This window comes from Durio zibethinus, chromosome 4 (assembly GCF_047325235.1).
Source record: "Durio zibethinus cultivar Kanyao isolate XHJ-2024 chromosome 4, ASM4732523v1, whole genome shotgun sequence".
Taxonomy (NCBI): domain Eukaryota; kingdom Viridiplantae; phylum Streptophyta; class Magnoliopsida; order Malvales; family Malvaceae; genus Durio; species Durio zibethinus.
This window is the reverse complement of record NC_143165.1, coordinates 6968712-6983975: the sequence shown is the minus strand read 5'-3', so window position 1 is coordinate 6983975 and position 15264 is coordinate 6968712. Positions and strand designations below refer to the sequence as shown.

General features: G+C 33.6%; 2 protein-coding genes across 5 annotated transcripts; one reads left to right on the top strand and one right to left on the bottom strand.

Moving 5' to 3' along the window:
- Positions 1-6393: 6393 nt before the first annotated feature.
- LOC111288517 (malate dehydrogenase, mitochondrial-like) lies at positions 6394-8147 on the top strand. Its single transcript, XM_089760201.1, has 6 exons — positions 6394-6424; positions 6510-6571; positions 6709-6830; positions 6957-7047; positions 7324-7514; positions 8009-8147. Exons 1-5 carry the CDS (start codon positions 6394-6396, stop codon positions 7390-7392), a joined length of 375 nt encoding a protein of 124 aa, XP_089616327.1. The 3' UTR covers positions 7393-7514; positions 8009-8147.
- Positions 8148-9964: 1817 nt separating this feature from the next.
- LOC111288171 (transcription factor GTE3, chloroplastic-like) lies at positions 9965-13803 on the bottom strand. 4 transcript variants are annotated; one of them, XM_022878943.2, is made up of 5 exons: positions 11680-13764; positions 11543-11588; positions 11311-11424; positions 11161-11230; positions 9965-10366 (listed from the first exon to the last, which is right to left on the bottom strand). In XM_022878943.2, exons 1-4 carry the CDS (start codon positions 13321-13323, stop codon positions 11202-11204), a joined length of 1833 nt encoding a protein of 610 aa, XP_022734678.2. In that variant the 5' UTR covers positions 13324-13764; the 3' UTR covers positions 9965-10366; positions 11161-11201. The 4 variants fall into 4 exon arrangements, with proteins under 4 accessions (XP_022734678.2, XP_022734676.2, XP_022734675.2 ...); XM_022878942.2 differs by having other exon boundaries at positions 10227-10366; positions 11311-11427; XM_022878941.2 differs by lacking the exon at positions 11161-11230 and having other exon boundaries at positions 11680-13803.
- Between the last annotated feature and the right edge of the window lie 1461 nt (positions 13804-15264).

The following is a 15264-nucleotide window of genomic DNA, read 5'->3' as shown; positions in this document are numbered from 1 at the left end:
TTTTTTATATGATATTTCTATTATGATCTGCATGACTTTGGTATGATGTTTATTATATTTGCATGATTTAATTTGTATGATTATATGATATTATTGCATAATATTTTAATAAAATATTTTTATGACAATATTGCACAAATAAATAAAAGGAATGAGAATTGAAATTTGATATAATATTTAATAAATCTAACAACAAAGTCTCTTTAAGTAAATAACAAATTTATCTTAAATACTTTTAAAGTGAGAATTTTTTTTTGGAAAATTTAAAGACCTTTTTTCAATATTTTTAAATATCGAAATTAATAAATAAATCATTTTTATTAAGACTTAAATAAGATAACATGTAATTAACTTGGTATCAATTTTGATCGTAATGGGATACTAAAACCTTTTCTGCATATAATCGATTTTCGAACTTAGTTCTGTTAATATAGACTAAAACTTATTTTTTTTTAGCAATCTTTAATTTAATCTTAGGACAACCTTAAAAAGAATAAATTCACATAGGTGACCAATCATACATAGATAAAAAAGATTTGTGGTAATTTCATAATTTTTATATCTAATGGATAAGTTCTCGAATTTAAATATTATGACACATTTTATAAAGTGATGTTGTAACATTGAAGAGATTGGAAGGAAACATTGCTAAAGAAAAGGTATAGCATAATAGTACTTACGTATAGTTACTTCATGGATAAATAAAGTAATCTATTAAGACTAGTAAATATACGTATCTCATTGCAAGATGGTTATTTTGTTGTGATCTTAATGTACCTTGTAAGCCTTGCTTTAGTCATGTTGGCATAGAAATCTTAATGCTAGATAAAAGTGGCACGCGGGGTGCATTGGGTGTGTTAACGTGGAAACCTTAATGCAATGTAAAGATGGTGGGCAAGGCACATTAACCATGTTGGCATGAAAGTCTTAACGCAATGTAAAGATGGCTTGCGAAGCTCATTGAGCATTTTGGCATGGAAACCTTAACACAATATAAAGATGGCTCACAAGGTGCATTGAGCGTGTTGGCATGGGAACCTTAATGTAATATAAAGATGGCGCACAAAGTGCATTGGCATGGGGACTTTAATGCAATATAAGGTAGATTGAATTGCATGGTGGAAGTGCAGTAAGGTGATAAGACACTGTCTTTCTTCATTAAAATTTTTTGTGTATGAGAAAGGGGCTAATAAAACCCAAATACACAAATGAAAAGGAAAGTATTTTCGAAAAGTAATAAATTTAAAAGACATGTTGACCTAGTGGTAGACATTATCGAATATAATACTTTTTCAAGCGGATGGTGTTCCCAGTCTTTGGTATAGGATTACCCCCATGTTTTCTAGTTTGTATGCCCCAAATCCCAAATCCAATAACAATAGAGTTTTGTATGATCCTTCTCAGTTTGGAGACAACTTTTTCCTTTCCCCAGCTAACTTACTGGCTTTACAGTTTTTGAATACTAGGTCACCTTCTTGGAAATATTTGTGCTTGACTCAAAAGTTGTATTACTTGGTGACATGCTAGACTTTGGCAATCATCTTTACTTCAACTAAATCTCTTGTTTCTTGTAATAGGTCTACGTTGGCTCTCAATGTTTCTTCATTCTATTTAAGGTCAAAGTGTGCTATTTGAAGAGTGTTCACGCCTATCTCGGAAGGTATCATCGTCTCTGTCACATAAGTTAAAGTGAACGGGGTTTCTCTTGTTGAATAGTCTAGTGATGAAAAAGGTAAAGAGTGTGAAAGAAGCTTTAAAGAGAAGAATGCTTAAATTTTACATCCGTGAACCTCATTTTTACCTTATATATGAAACAAAAGATAGTGACTTAATTGAGAAAGTTAACAGTTGATAATAAACCTACGTGGAGCTCAAGAAAGGTTCATGTGAATGACTGCAAATTACATTTAATAATCTCAAGTAAACGTAGGCTGCATTTAATTCTCGACAAGTTGAGGCCAAGTGCACAGTTCTAAAGTGATGTCTTGATGGGATATCAAAAAAATGTGTCGGGCAAGTCCTTCCTTAACGAAAGGCAAGTTAGTTTTATAGTGAGAGATCTAGATGTCGACCTTTACTAGAGGTGACATGATAGTGTATTAACTAGGCGATCCAAGAAAGTAAACTTTGGTAACTGAGTAAATAAATATAACATTAATATCTCTCTTATAATGAGAAAACACATATCATACAATATCTCTCTTTCTCACACAAACTGTCACACACAATCTCATGCATCGGACGTCTTACTTGTGAATTTTTTGTTTAGTAATCAATACCAAATCATACTTGGTGATATGGAGTTTATATTATGAGTATCTTTGTATGCAAGTTATTTGCTAATAAGTATGTTAAATACTTACAATATGATAGTCATAGTTCCTTTATTCATTTTCCTTTCTTTTGTTTTTGTGAAGTAGTTAATGCAATTGCATTTTATTTCAATTAATTTTTGGGAATCATTAGCAATAATTAATGATGCATTTAGATTAAAAAATTGATAATCTTCATCAATATTATGAAATGTAAGGATTTAGAAGTTAAGACCACTTTAATTGAGATTGTTTGATGGAAGAAACGGAAGTTAAAAAATGAGGAATAGTTGGCATGCGGAGGTCCAACTATCTGGTTGAGACATATATTTGCATAGTCATAAAAATAAATTCGATAATTTTAAATATAATATGGTAATACGATATATAAAAATGAAAGTAATATGATTTAAAATTTTAACAAAAAATTATATATATGTTTGATAAAAATCAAAAAATAAATTTTGTATATGATGTGTCACATTAATTATATCACAAAAAATTCAGAATTTATATATATTAAATATAAAAAAACAAATGTAGATATACGAATTGTTAGATTTTATAAAAACAAACTTTAAGCTCGTCTTCTGTGATGCCCTTAGTAAATGGGACCCGGTTAGAATCTCATATGCCTTATCTTATAGCTTATTTTACCTTCTATATCTATAATCTTAGCTAATTTGCTTGCCTTCCTCCACCACCACAGCTTGGATTGCAAAAATCTGCAAACAGAACTTCTATGTAATTCTGAGTGGGAACTCCTCTAAGTAAATAAAGATATTATAGCTGGCTTCAACCGGATCATTCTCGAGCGTTTTGCTAGTGTCACAAGAATATGAGTTACAATAAAAAAATGCATTTAATCAGTCTTGTAAATCAAATAGTATGTCATAAGTGGAGCAACATTTCAACTTTCAATGGTATATGTCAAGTTCTATATTTTTTTTCTAACACATATTCAGTGGGCAGGAGCCATTTTTCTTCACTATTAAGCTTGATAGCTATCTTTTTAATGAAAAGAAGGAAACACATGATGTACCTCTCCAATTTTTGAGAGGCAATACTATTTGTTGAGGTTGCAAAGTATTTTGATAACTTTGCAACAAATATGCAAACAAAATCTTATTCCATCTATCAAGTACTTCCTATAAGCACCAATTAATATTTTGTGAATGGTAGGTTTGATCAATGGCGGAGCCAAGTTGAAATCAGAGGGGGCCATGGCCCCTCCAAAGATTTTTCAAGCCCTCTAATATATATTGATATAATGTATATAATTTATAAGTGTTCTTTTTAAAAGTTAAAAATGACTCCCCTAAAAAATAAAATATTGTTTTTTGTGATTTTAAATATTTAGACACTTGAGATTTTAGATTTAAGTTTCATTATATGTGGATTTGTTTCAATTTTATATTAAATTTGTATAGTTATTTTATAATTTATTGATTAATTTATTTGTTTGATTATTCAATTATGTAATACTTAATTATAATTGTAATTTGTACTTGTAATTTTAAAAAAAAAACTTTTAAGACAAAAAAAATCAATTCTCAAATTCTAATTAATTTGTAAAAAAATTAATATTTATAGTTTAGTTCTCATTAAAAATAAATATATTTATTAAATATGATCCACATTAAAATGTCAAAACTATTTTAAAAAGTTTACCAAAAAATTAAAAAAATGTGAGATTAATAAAACAAAAAGAAACACAAATCTTATATTCTAAAATTCTGAACCCAACACTAAGTTTTATTTCTTAAAAACACTAAGTCTTATCTCTTAAAAGGTTCAACCCCATGCCAAATCACTATAGTTATTGCAAAAGAATGTGTATTTTTGTCTTCTTAGAGCAATGGTGATACAATGATGATTAAAACTTCTTTCATGGTAAGATCACTATATTTCTAGCTTCTAATTTTGAAGTCATTAATAATAAATTATAAGTTTTTTTAATTTTAAATAAAAAAATTTTCAATATTTATTGAGAGAAAATTTTAATTTTATTATCTATATTGAGAGAAAACTTGTTAAAACTTTTTAATATAATGATTTTCATTTTATGAAAGATTGTTGTATACAATTTTAAATAAAATTATTTGATTTTTTTATTTTAAATAATTAAATATTTTGTATTTCAATACTTAATTTTTTTTATTTATCTTATTTATGATTATAAATGCCATATTTTACTTAAAATTTTATAATTTTTTATAAAATAATAACATATTATATGTTTAAGTAAAAATTTTCTAATTACAAGTATCATTTAATTTGATCCCTCCTAAGATCAGTCATTGAATTTGATGGATCAAATCAACCCGTTAATAAGAGATTTCAAAAATCAACAACCGAATCATATCTTGAACAGAACATTACAAAAGTCAATCGGTTTTTTACAATGTTTCATATAATTTTTAGATAAGTTAAAAATAAAAGTCAAACGAGAGAAAAAGAACGTTAAAATGTAATAAGCATTTTGTCTCCAAAAAATTGAAAATTTTAATAAACAATATTGATATCTAATAATCATATCAAGTATGATAAATTAACAAGAAAAAATTTTACAATTACATTTTTTTATCAACAAAAAAGAGTCAGAAAAAAAAAATTGAAACCTTTTAACCCAAAAAACATGAAATGCACCTTTAAACTGCCACTGTAAAACAGTAAAAAAGAGTAACTCATTCCACTCATTTTCAACGCTCCTTCACTTGTAACTAGACTCTCTAACTAATCAAACAAACCCTAAAAATCCTTCTCCCACTCTTTAGCTTAAACCCTCGATCCGTAGCTCGATCGGCCTCCGGCAAGCACCTTCTCCGCCGAGGATATGTCACCGAATCCGTCCCTCACCGGAAAGTCGCGGTCTTGGGCGCAGCCGGGGGATCGGCCAGCCCTTGGCTCTCCTCATGAAGCTTAACCCTCTGGTTTCTCGACTTGCTCTCTATGATATCAACAACACTCCCGGCGTTGCCGCTGATGTTAGGCACATCAACACTAGATCTGAGGTCCATATATATATATATATATATATATATAAACTCATTTTTTTAGATTGTGCTATGTATATAAGCTTGATATTAGCTGTCTTAGTTTCATGTCATTTATTTATACATATATTCAAATGTATCTTTGTGGCTTAGCTCATTATTTTTTCAGCCTTTTTTCAAGTGTTTTTGGCTTCATCAGTTTATCTATTTGTCTTTGATTCCTTTTTCGTTTGATAATCTCATTTCCCTTAACTTCTATCACCTTTATTCCTTTAGCAATTTACATCCTTTTTGTGTTTGCTTCAGGTATGTTGGTGAAGAGCAATTGGGGAAAGCTTTGGACGGATCTGATATTGTCATCATTCCTGTTGGGTGCCAAGAAAGCCTGGTATGACTCGTGATGATCTTTTCAATATCAATGCCGGAATTGTCAAGGGTGCTTCTATTGCTAAGTATTGCCCCAATGTGAGTGTCTATCCTTTTTCTTTTCATTGGAAAAACTGATGTGGGATAACTGTAGAATGATAGAAGAAAATAAAACTGGATTTTAGAATCTGCTTCAATAACAAGTTCTGTTTCATTAACTGATCATTGTACTTTTCTCCCTGTCCCTTTTGCTTAAAGTTAACAGACAGTTTTGATAATTGAAAGATATTGCTTGGCTTCAACAAATGATTTCTTTCTGTTATGAGCCTCCGTAAGACTATAATTTTTTCCAACTTTTTGCTGAATGGCCCAGGCACTTGTTAATATGATTAGCAACCCTGTCAATTCAACTTTTACGATCACAGCTGAGGTTTTCAAGAAGGCAGGGATATATGATTAGAGAAAATTGTTTGGTGTAACTACCTTTGATGTGGTTAGGGCTAAGACTTTTTACGCTGGGAATGCAAAAGTAAACGTGCAGGTTTGTTTAATTCTTGACTTGTCGAAGTTCTCTTACAACAATCCTGTTGACTGGTATATATTACTGTAAAGAAAAAGGGAAAAAACTAATTCATCTTTCCTCCGGCCCCACTTTTTTGTTACAAAATAATAAACAAAATTGTTAATTGAGGCTTATTGAGGATTTCTAGGGTCCAGAAATGAAGTTTTTAACTAATTCTTCTCTCTTTGGTGAAAACTCTTTTGACCCTAAACATATAATAGCATAAAATAATTTGGATTCTTGCTCTTGACAAATTTCTTCACTTGCTTGCAGATGTTAACGTCCCAGTTGTTGGTGGTCATGCTGGAATAACCATTCTCCCACTATTTTCTCAAGTACTTTCTTGTTCTCCTTATCCCTTTCTTCATTGATTATATTTTACATCTATCTAATGCATGACATAGTTATGCTCCTTTCAGTTTTTGTTGATCATAGTCTTTGCTAAGTTTTAGTTGCAATTTAAATTTTTTAGGCCACACCAAAAGCCAATTTGGCTGAAGAGGATTTCAAGTCTCTCCCAAAACGAACCCAAGATGGAGGCACTGAAGTTGTGGAAGCAAAGGTTGGAAAGGGTTCAGCAACATTATCAATGGCGTAAGTATTAGTTATCACTTCTTCACTTGTGAGTTTTGATTTCCTTGCAATTGTATGTAGTCATAAAATGGAAGTATATGATTTTAGTTTACTTCATTCTAGCCTGACTAAGTTTCTTTTGTGCAGTTATGATGGAGCCATTTTTGCTGATGCTTGTCTTAAGGGACTGAATGGCTTTCCTGATGTAGTGGAATGTTCATTTGTGCAGTCTTCTAAGGTGATTGTCCCCACACGCATAGTTCATTTCTTAACATTGCCTTGACATCTCTTAAGTTTTTGTCCATCTGTTGAGCAATGGTACTTGTGCTCCACTCCACTGTGTTGGTGTGTGCGTAGGAGAGTACCAAGGTTTGGATTTATGATCTCTGCTCAAACCCTTCCACCATAGACTTAAGGCCTTCCTGTGCTACAGCTTTACCATCCTTTTTCCCCAACTTGCTTGATTGCTTTGGATTACCTTGAATTGTATCGTAAACTCTATCCCTGATTGCAGGTAAGGCTTGGAAAGAATGGTGTAGAGGAAGTTTTGGGGTTGGGTCCTGTCTCTGACTACGAGAAGTAAGGCTGGGAGAGCCTTAAACCAGAACTGAAAGCATCCATTGAGAAGGGAATCAAGTTCGCCAACCAGAGTTAATCTCAGCTTTACCATCCTATTTTTTGTCAATATGATAGAGGGATCAAATGGTATAGTTCTTTTGTTGGTAGCTAGGAGGATTAGAAACATGACTATTGCTTTCCAATTGGCTGTTTTTGCATTAATTGCTGCTTCGTCAATCTTACTGATTAGTGTACCTGTTGTATTTGCTTCTCTTGATGGTTGGTTGAGTAGCAAAAATATTGTATTTTCCGGTACATCTTTATGGATTGGATTAGTTTTTCTAGTGGGTATCCTTAATTCTCTTATTTCTTGAATCCTATCCATTCTGGATCCAAAAATGACCCCTCCCACGAATTTTTCAGATTTTGAGATACATTCAAATTCAAAATTCAATAAAATAATATAGAAGTATAAGTTCCCCAACTTGCTTGATTGCTTTGGATTTATGATCTCTGCTCAAACCCTTCCACCATAGACTTAAGGCCTTCCTGTGCTACAGCTTTACCATCCTTTTTCCCCAACTTGCTTGATTGCTTTGGATTACCTTGAATTGTATCGTAAACTCTATCCCTGATTGCAGGTAAGGCTTGGAAAGAATGGTGTAGAGGAAGTTTTGGGGTTGGGTCCTGTCTCTGACTACGAGAAGTAAGGCTGGGAGAGCCTTAAACCAGAACTGAAAGCATCCATTGAGAAGGGAATCAAGTTCGCCAACCAGAGTTAATCTCAGCTTTACCATCCTATTTTTTGTCAATATGATAGAGGGATCAAATGGTATAGTTCTTTTGTTGGTAGCTAGGAGGATTAGAAACATGACTATTGCTTTCCAATTGGCTGTTTTTGCATTAATTGCTGCTTCGTCAATCTTACTGATTAGTGTACCTGTTGTATTTGCTTCTCTTGATGGTTGGTTGAGTAGCAAAAATATTGTATTTTCCGGTACATCTTTATGGATTGGATTAGTTTTTCTAGTGGGTATCCTTAATTCTCTTATTTCTTGAATCCTATCCATTCTGGATCCAAAAATGACCCCTCCCACGAATTTTTCAGATTTTGAGATACATTCAAATTCAAAATTCAATAAAATAATATAGAAGTATAAGTTCCCCAACTTGCTTGATTGCTTTGGATTTATGATCTCTGCTCAAACCCTTCCACCATAGACTTAAGGCCTTCCTGTGCTACAGCTTTACCATCCTTTTTCCCCAACTTGCTTGATTGCTTTGGATTACCTTGAATTGTATCGTAAACTCTATCCCTGATTGCAGGTAAGGCTTGGAAAGAATGGTGTAGAGGAAGTTTTGGGGTTGGGTCCTGTCTCTGACTACGAGAAGTAAGGCTGGGAGAGCCTTAAACCAGAACTGAAAGCATCCATTGAGAAGGGAATCAAGTTCGCCAACCAGAGTTAATCTCAGCTTTACCATCCTATTTTTTGTCAATATGATAGAGGGATCAAATGGTATAGTTCTTTTGTTGGTAGCTAGGAGGATTAGAAACATGACTATTGCTTTCCAATTGGCTGTTTTTGCATTAATTGCTGCTTCGTCAATCTTACTGATTAGTGTACCTGTTGTATTTGCTTCTCTTGATGGTTGGTTGAGTAGCAAAAATATTGTATTTTCCGGTACATCTTTATGGATTGGATTAGTTTTTCTAGTGGGTATCCTTAATTCTCTTATTTCTTGAATCCTATCCATTCTGGATCCAAAAATGACCCCTCCCACGAATTTTTCAGATTTTGAGATACATTCAAATTCAAAATTCAATAAAATAATATAGAAGTATAAGTTCCCCAACTTGCTTGATTGCTTTGGATTACCTTGAATTTTATTGTAAACTCTATCCCTGATTGCAGGTAAGGCTTGGAAAGAATGGTGTAGAGGAAGTTTTGGGGTTGGGTCCTCTCTCTAACTACGAGAAGGAAGGCTTGGAGAGCCTTAAACCAGAACTGAAAGCATCCATTGAGAAGGGAATCAAGTTCGCCAACCAGAGTTAATTTGACATTATTTATGATTTCTTTCATTGGAACAATGAAAATTTTGCAGTTTTGTGGCTGCTGTTGTTGTATTTCATGCTGCAAGCAGCATCAGCTTATCTATTCTTTACAGGATAGGCTTTACGTGTCATAATTTTCCAACAATAATTTCCAATGGTATGTGACAGGTGAGGGTTTGCCTAAAACTTTTTCCATTTTAGGTGTAGAATGTTTCATTCATACGAGTATAAAATTGTGAAATCACATTTGTTCACGACAGATTATACCTTGAGTATCTGATTTTGGTGAAAAGTTATTCACTATCCTTTACCTTCTTCTCTTTTTTTCAATATTTTAAAGATGTATTAACTTGTATCAAAATTATATCTAACAATTAGTGAATAAAAAATACAGGTTATTTTTACCAAGTTCAAGATTTTTGTTAAATATTTAAATTTTGTATCTTTTTAAATTTTTTTATATGATGGCATCGTATGCTGTTTAAAATTGTATGTCAAACTCATAATATATTCTGAAAAAGAAGGGAAAATACGACTGCTCATTGCAAACAAATTACTCTTATTCTTAAACCAAACCCTAAACCTGATGTTGGCTCAACATTTTTAAGAGAAGTTGATATTTCATCTCAAAAAAGATACAAGTGGCTAGTAAAGTACGGAACGATGACCTACAGAAAACCTTCTAGCCACAACTATATTAGCAACTATATTACAATTTGGTTTGAAAAGACAGATTACGATTAGATATGATTCCCATGATGTAACTGAATGAACCAGCTTTGCACAACTTCAGTTATACAAAAATTTCAGTGTTGCATGCGATTCATCATCCCTATTAAAAGGTTAGAATAGAAGAGACTTCATTATGCAGTTCGACAAGAAGCTCACATTGTAAAAGTTGTTGGTTGCTACTTGGTAATGATCTTGTTGGTTGCTACTTGATGATCTACAAAAGCAACAAGAAGCACATTAACTCAAGCCTTGTCTCCAAAGCAGAGAACAAAGATACTGCATCCTATATATCATCTAAAATAAATCAGCATCTACATGATGTTTTCAAGCTCTACCGCGATAAACATACCATAACTAGAGTGTAGGTTAAGCCCAATTTAAGTTTAAAACAAACTCAAGATGCATGCACACTATGGTTAAAACAAATATTCATGTCGAATTTAAATTCTCAAAATTAAAAGTGAACTCTGAATTGTGTACATAGGGGTTCCGATAGAGTCATGGTAAAGGTCTTGGTGATGTAGCCGATCATGTGATGGAAGACAGGAATAGATTGGGATGAAACATTGTCAGCCACAGATACAAAGATCTGAAGTCAACATTTGTTGTCAGTAATAAGTAACTACTACTTCCTAGTCCTTAACACAGTGACCGAGAATATTATCAAGGATATATCATTTTCTCCCTTTCCAAACTGCCTTGCAATCATATTTATTCAGTTAATCAGATATTACTTCCCATATTCTAAGGAATGGTTATATAGGTGTGCTCCATTAAAAAGCATAAAGGGAAACAAGACTAATATTTAATTCCAATTGGGCTCCAGCTACCATTATGACCTTGAAAGGTAGGTTTCTAGTTTGAGTGAATTAATCTTTGGAAACTAATGGAAACTGTAATTTTTCCCACTCAGATGAGCCGAATGCTAGTACCATTAAAAAAAAACTGCACAACTTATGTGAGAAATGGGGATTGAAAAAGTTCATTAGCCAAGATAATGATCCTTACTTCAGTTAAGTCCATTAAAAAACAAGTTGAAACAGGTTACTTTATCCAGATGAACTATCACTGTCAGAGTCTGCATGAAAGTATTAGCATCTAAAATCTGGAATATACACACCCATAGGAGCATAACAAAAGAAAAAGTTTAATATTTACCACTTGATGAGGATCCAGAGCCACTGCTAGAACTGCTTGAACTACTTGATCCACTCTTGTTATTTTGTAGCCTTTCTCCACGAATTGGAGGTGATGTGGAAACAATCCTCTTCACTGCTTTAACAATCCAACCAGTTTACTAATAAGTGAATGAAAATTTCATCTTCTTCAGAACCAAAGAAGTGGGAATAGACCAAAGCAGAGCAAATTCTTGTCGGTTCAAAGTGATTACCTGTTTCAGCCACTTTTGATACCTCTTCAGCAGGTGGTTCCAAATTCTGCAAGAAGAATAACAACGTTCCTAGTGAACAATAATTCTAAACAGGCCAAACATCTAGATTTTCAAATATCACTTGTTCATCATCTTACAGTCTCCTGAATATTATGGTCATCTACATTTGCTTGAAGAGCAACTTCAGCTTTTTTCTTGTTTTTGCTCAAACTCTTCTTATAGTTGGTCACAAATCTATCAAGTTCCCAAAGCGTTTCAGGATCAACACTGTCAATATCCACCTCAATCTCATCTTCTTGCTGGAAAAGTGCTTGATTCCTCTTCTTAATAATCTGGACAATGCTATCAAGTTTCTCTGAAGGCAAGTTCTGAAGGTTTACACTGAGTCTCTGCTTCTCCTCATAAGTCATATCCCTCTTATCAGGATCCTTTGGCTTGGGTTTCTTTGGTAGTGCAATCCTACCAGTAGGAGTCAATTCAACAGCTCTTGACTTGGGATTAACGGGCATTGTCATGGATTCTGATCTCTCTAGAGCCCTAGCTTCTGATGATAGTGGCAGAACAGGGGCAGGAGCGGGAGGAACATGAGCTTGTACTGGAGCTAGAGCTGGAGCCGGCGTAGGAATTCGCCTTGAAGTTGGGGTTGCCAAACTGTAATCATGACTCCTTTCAGACCTCTTATTAAGATTATACTCAGACTCTATAGCTATCCACTGTTCTTCAAATATCCCTGACAACGTATCTGCCATAATGTGCACATCCTGTCCTTTTGGGTTATACAGCATTGCATTACTGAAAGTTAGTCTCACATCCTCTGCAAACTCCCTAGGTGACTTGTACCAATTCTTGTTCAACCTAGTCTTCACTGTACCCAAATCCATAGGATGCTTAACAATTGAATAATAATCATGCAACCCAAGTCCCTTTACATCCACCGGTTTATTAAACACCCAACCAAACTTATGTTTCATTAACTTCCCTAACAAATTACTACAACTCTTAAACAACTGACTTGAAAACTTCTCCGTTGCAATCCCACCTCCCGTTTGACCCCCATTAGTCTTCCCAACATTCGGTTTCATCTTCTTATTACTCTCCATAGGCTTCAATTTCTCCTTCTGTAAAACAAACTCGGAATTCTTACAATACTGATTTGCCTTCGGGGTTCTCTTCTCTTTATCCACAAACTCACTTCCATCACCACCATGGTTACTATGATCATGCTCTGGCACAGAAACAGATAATCCATGAAAAGGCCTTGTACTAGACAGTCCTACAGAACCAACGTCAGAATTCACTCTAACTAAACCTCCGCCACCTCTATCAACATTGTCATTCCCTGAAACCCGCGAATTCGCATACCCCCCACTAAACCTACCTTCTTTAGCCTCAAATGTCTTAACTAAACCCCTAACTTGCTCAAGTTCACTAGCTAACTTCCTCTTCAAAACTTTAACTTCATTCTTGGACAAAACATTCGAGTTAATCTTAACAAGGTTATCATATTTAACATACCCAGCTGTTGCAATCACATTGGTAACATTCTGTGCACCCTGCTGCAAACGATTATGGCTCGACGAATCGTCAGATGCCACGACATCGAGGGGTTGCAGTGACAGCTTCCGAAAGGAGTTGTTATCATCAGTTGTGGTGGTAGTGGCTAGAGTTTGCTGAGAAGATTGCTGAGGGACAAAGGTGGGATTTATGGGTTTGTTGTGGTTTTTTCTGGTATAAACTTTGTTGTCCTTTGATTCTTCACCTTCAATTTTCCCAGTAGCCATTCATATAAAAAAGAAAGAAGAGAAAGGGCCCAGAAAAGATCAAATTTGTAACACAAAAAGAGGGGGAAAACACTAATTTAAGCAATACCCAGGGAAGCTAAAGGCTTAAAAATGGGGGGGGGGGTTTTGGGGGTTATGTTGGGGTTACGGAAAGATTAGGGTTTTTGACAGGAAGGAGAGCAGGGAAATTTTTTAGGGTTTTTAACAGAGGCAAAGAAAATTGAAAATTAGCGTTTGGGGTTTGGTTTTTTCCTTTAAATTTTGTAAATAGGGAACTTGGAGGGATTGGATCCGTACGATTCCTTTCTTTCTTTTTGTTTGTTCTCAGAGTGGAGAAGAGAGAAGCTCACGATCGAGAGAGAGAGAGCCTCAGAGATGAGTTAGCGCACGCGCTTGAGAGAGCGAGTGAGGTAAAAGCGAAAGAATGTCTAAGGAAGTTCCACGACATATGGCCTTCGTGACATTAAAATATAGTTGTACAAGGTTCAGAAGTAGACTTCACTTTAGCACTTGAAGCTTTGAAATCAATGCTGGTGGTGTTGACAAAAACTCAAAGTCGGCCATGTGCATCCCCATTAAACCTTGCAAAAGCTGGAGGAGATCCGGTTGAAATGGCACATTGCAGTCATATCATTGAAACTGCACAATATTCAAATTGATAAATAACCAAATTGAAATTTTGTTCTAAACTGCTGGCAGCAATGGGTTTGGAAAATCAAAACTGCAGATCCTTCTTGTTCTAGTTGCTTCTCCATCAGATATTCAACTATTTTAACTATAGCTATCCTCTTTACTTCATTTTATCTCTTCATTTCGCCGATTCGACATGTGCCTGAACCATTCTCTTGGGCAGCAGGGCAAGCAAGATTCAGTGGTGACCTTAATTAGAGATCAATGCCAAATTTCTGGAAATAATTTTGAGAAGCTTAAGCTTGCAGTGCTCTCCAAGACATGGCCCATTGGTGCAGCCCCTCGTGGCATGGAGCATCATGCTGCGAAATTAGACAATGCTGTTGCTGCTAAAGGGCATGACATTCATGTTTTAACTGTGCCTTCTGATAGAAAGCCTCAGCTCGACACCCGTGAAGGTAATCTTCATATATACTTTGCAGCTAATGATCATGGTTCAGTCAATTGTTCCATAGGTTTGAAGATATTTAACAAAATAAATGCCAATGGAGCATTTGATTATGTGCATCCTGAGCGTTTCCCTGCCTCTTTAACAATCAAAGGCTTGCAATTCTACCATTAATTTAAAAATATTGGTACCATGTAAATATTCGGGGTTGATAATTTGTATAAACTTGCTATTCATGCTGTAAAAGAGGTTCAATTTCTCTAGCCTAAGCAAAATGCTTAGTTTATTGATAGGCCAAAGACTACAAGCTATTAGTTATTATCACAGTGCTATAGCTTATAGATTAATAAAAAAAAAAAAAAATTGGTTACCATAATTACAAAAATTACTTCAATGTCCATCTTATCAAAATTATAAAAATACCCCTAATATAATTAATTGAAAATTACTATAATACCTATTATACATAATTACAAAAATACTTTTATGAATACTTCATAGTAAGTTAACATGTGGTCTTTTTTTTCAAAATTACTATAATAACTCTATTAAATTATATATTAAATTTTAACATAATATAAAATTAACCACATATTAAATTATTAATATATCCTTACCATTATTTTATAAAAATTTGACATGTGATATTTTATTTAAAAAATATTATAATATATCTATTAAATTACATATGAAAATTTAACATAGCATTAATTACGTATTAAATTACTAAAATACTCTTGTCATTGTTTTATAAATATTTGACATGTGGAACTTTGTTTTAAATTTACTATAATATCCTTATTAAATTATTTATTAAATGTTAAATAACATATATTAAAATAATTTCCATAAAAATTACTATA

Bases quoted from the DNA above. Each gene is read 5' to 3' on its own strand.
- LOC111288517 (XM_089760201.1), top strand. From the start codon at position 6,394: ATGAAGTTTTTAACTAATTCTTCTCTCTTTG. The intron at 6,572-6,708 runs GTACTTTCTTGT...TAAATTTTTTAG, and splicing joins TTCTCCCACTATTTTCTCAA to GCCACACCAAAAGCCAATTT. The intron at 6,831-6,956 runs GTAAGTATTAGT...TCTTTTGTGCAG, and splicing joins TCAGCAACATTATCAATGGC to TTATGATGGAGCCATTTTTG.
- LOC111288171 (XM_022878940.2), bottom strand. From the start codon at position 13,323: ATGGCTACTGGGAAAATTGAAGGTGAAGAATCAAAGGACAACAAAGTT. The intron at 11,589-11,679 runs GTAAGATGATGA...TTCTTCTTGCAG, and splicing joins ACCATAATATTCAGGAGACT to AATTTGGAACCACCTGCTGA. The intron at 11,428-11,542 runs GTAATCACTTTG...GGATTGTTAAAG, and splicing joins ATCAAAAGTGGCTGAAACAG to CAGTGAAGAGGATTGTTTCC.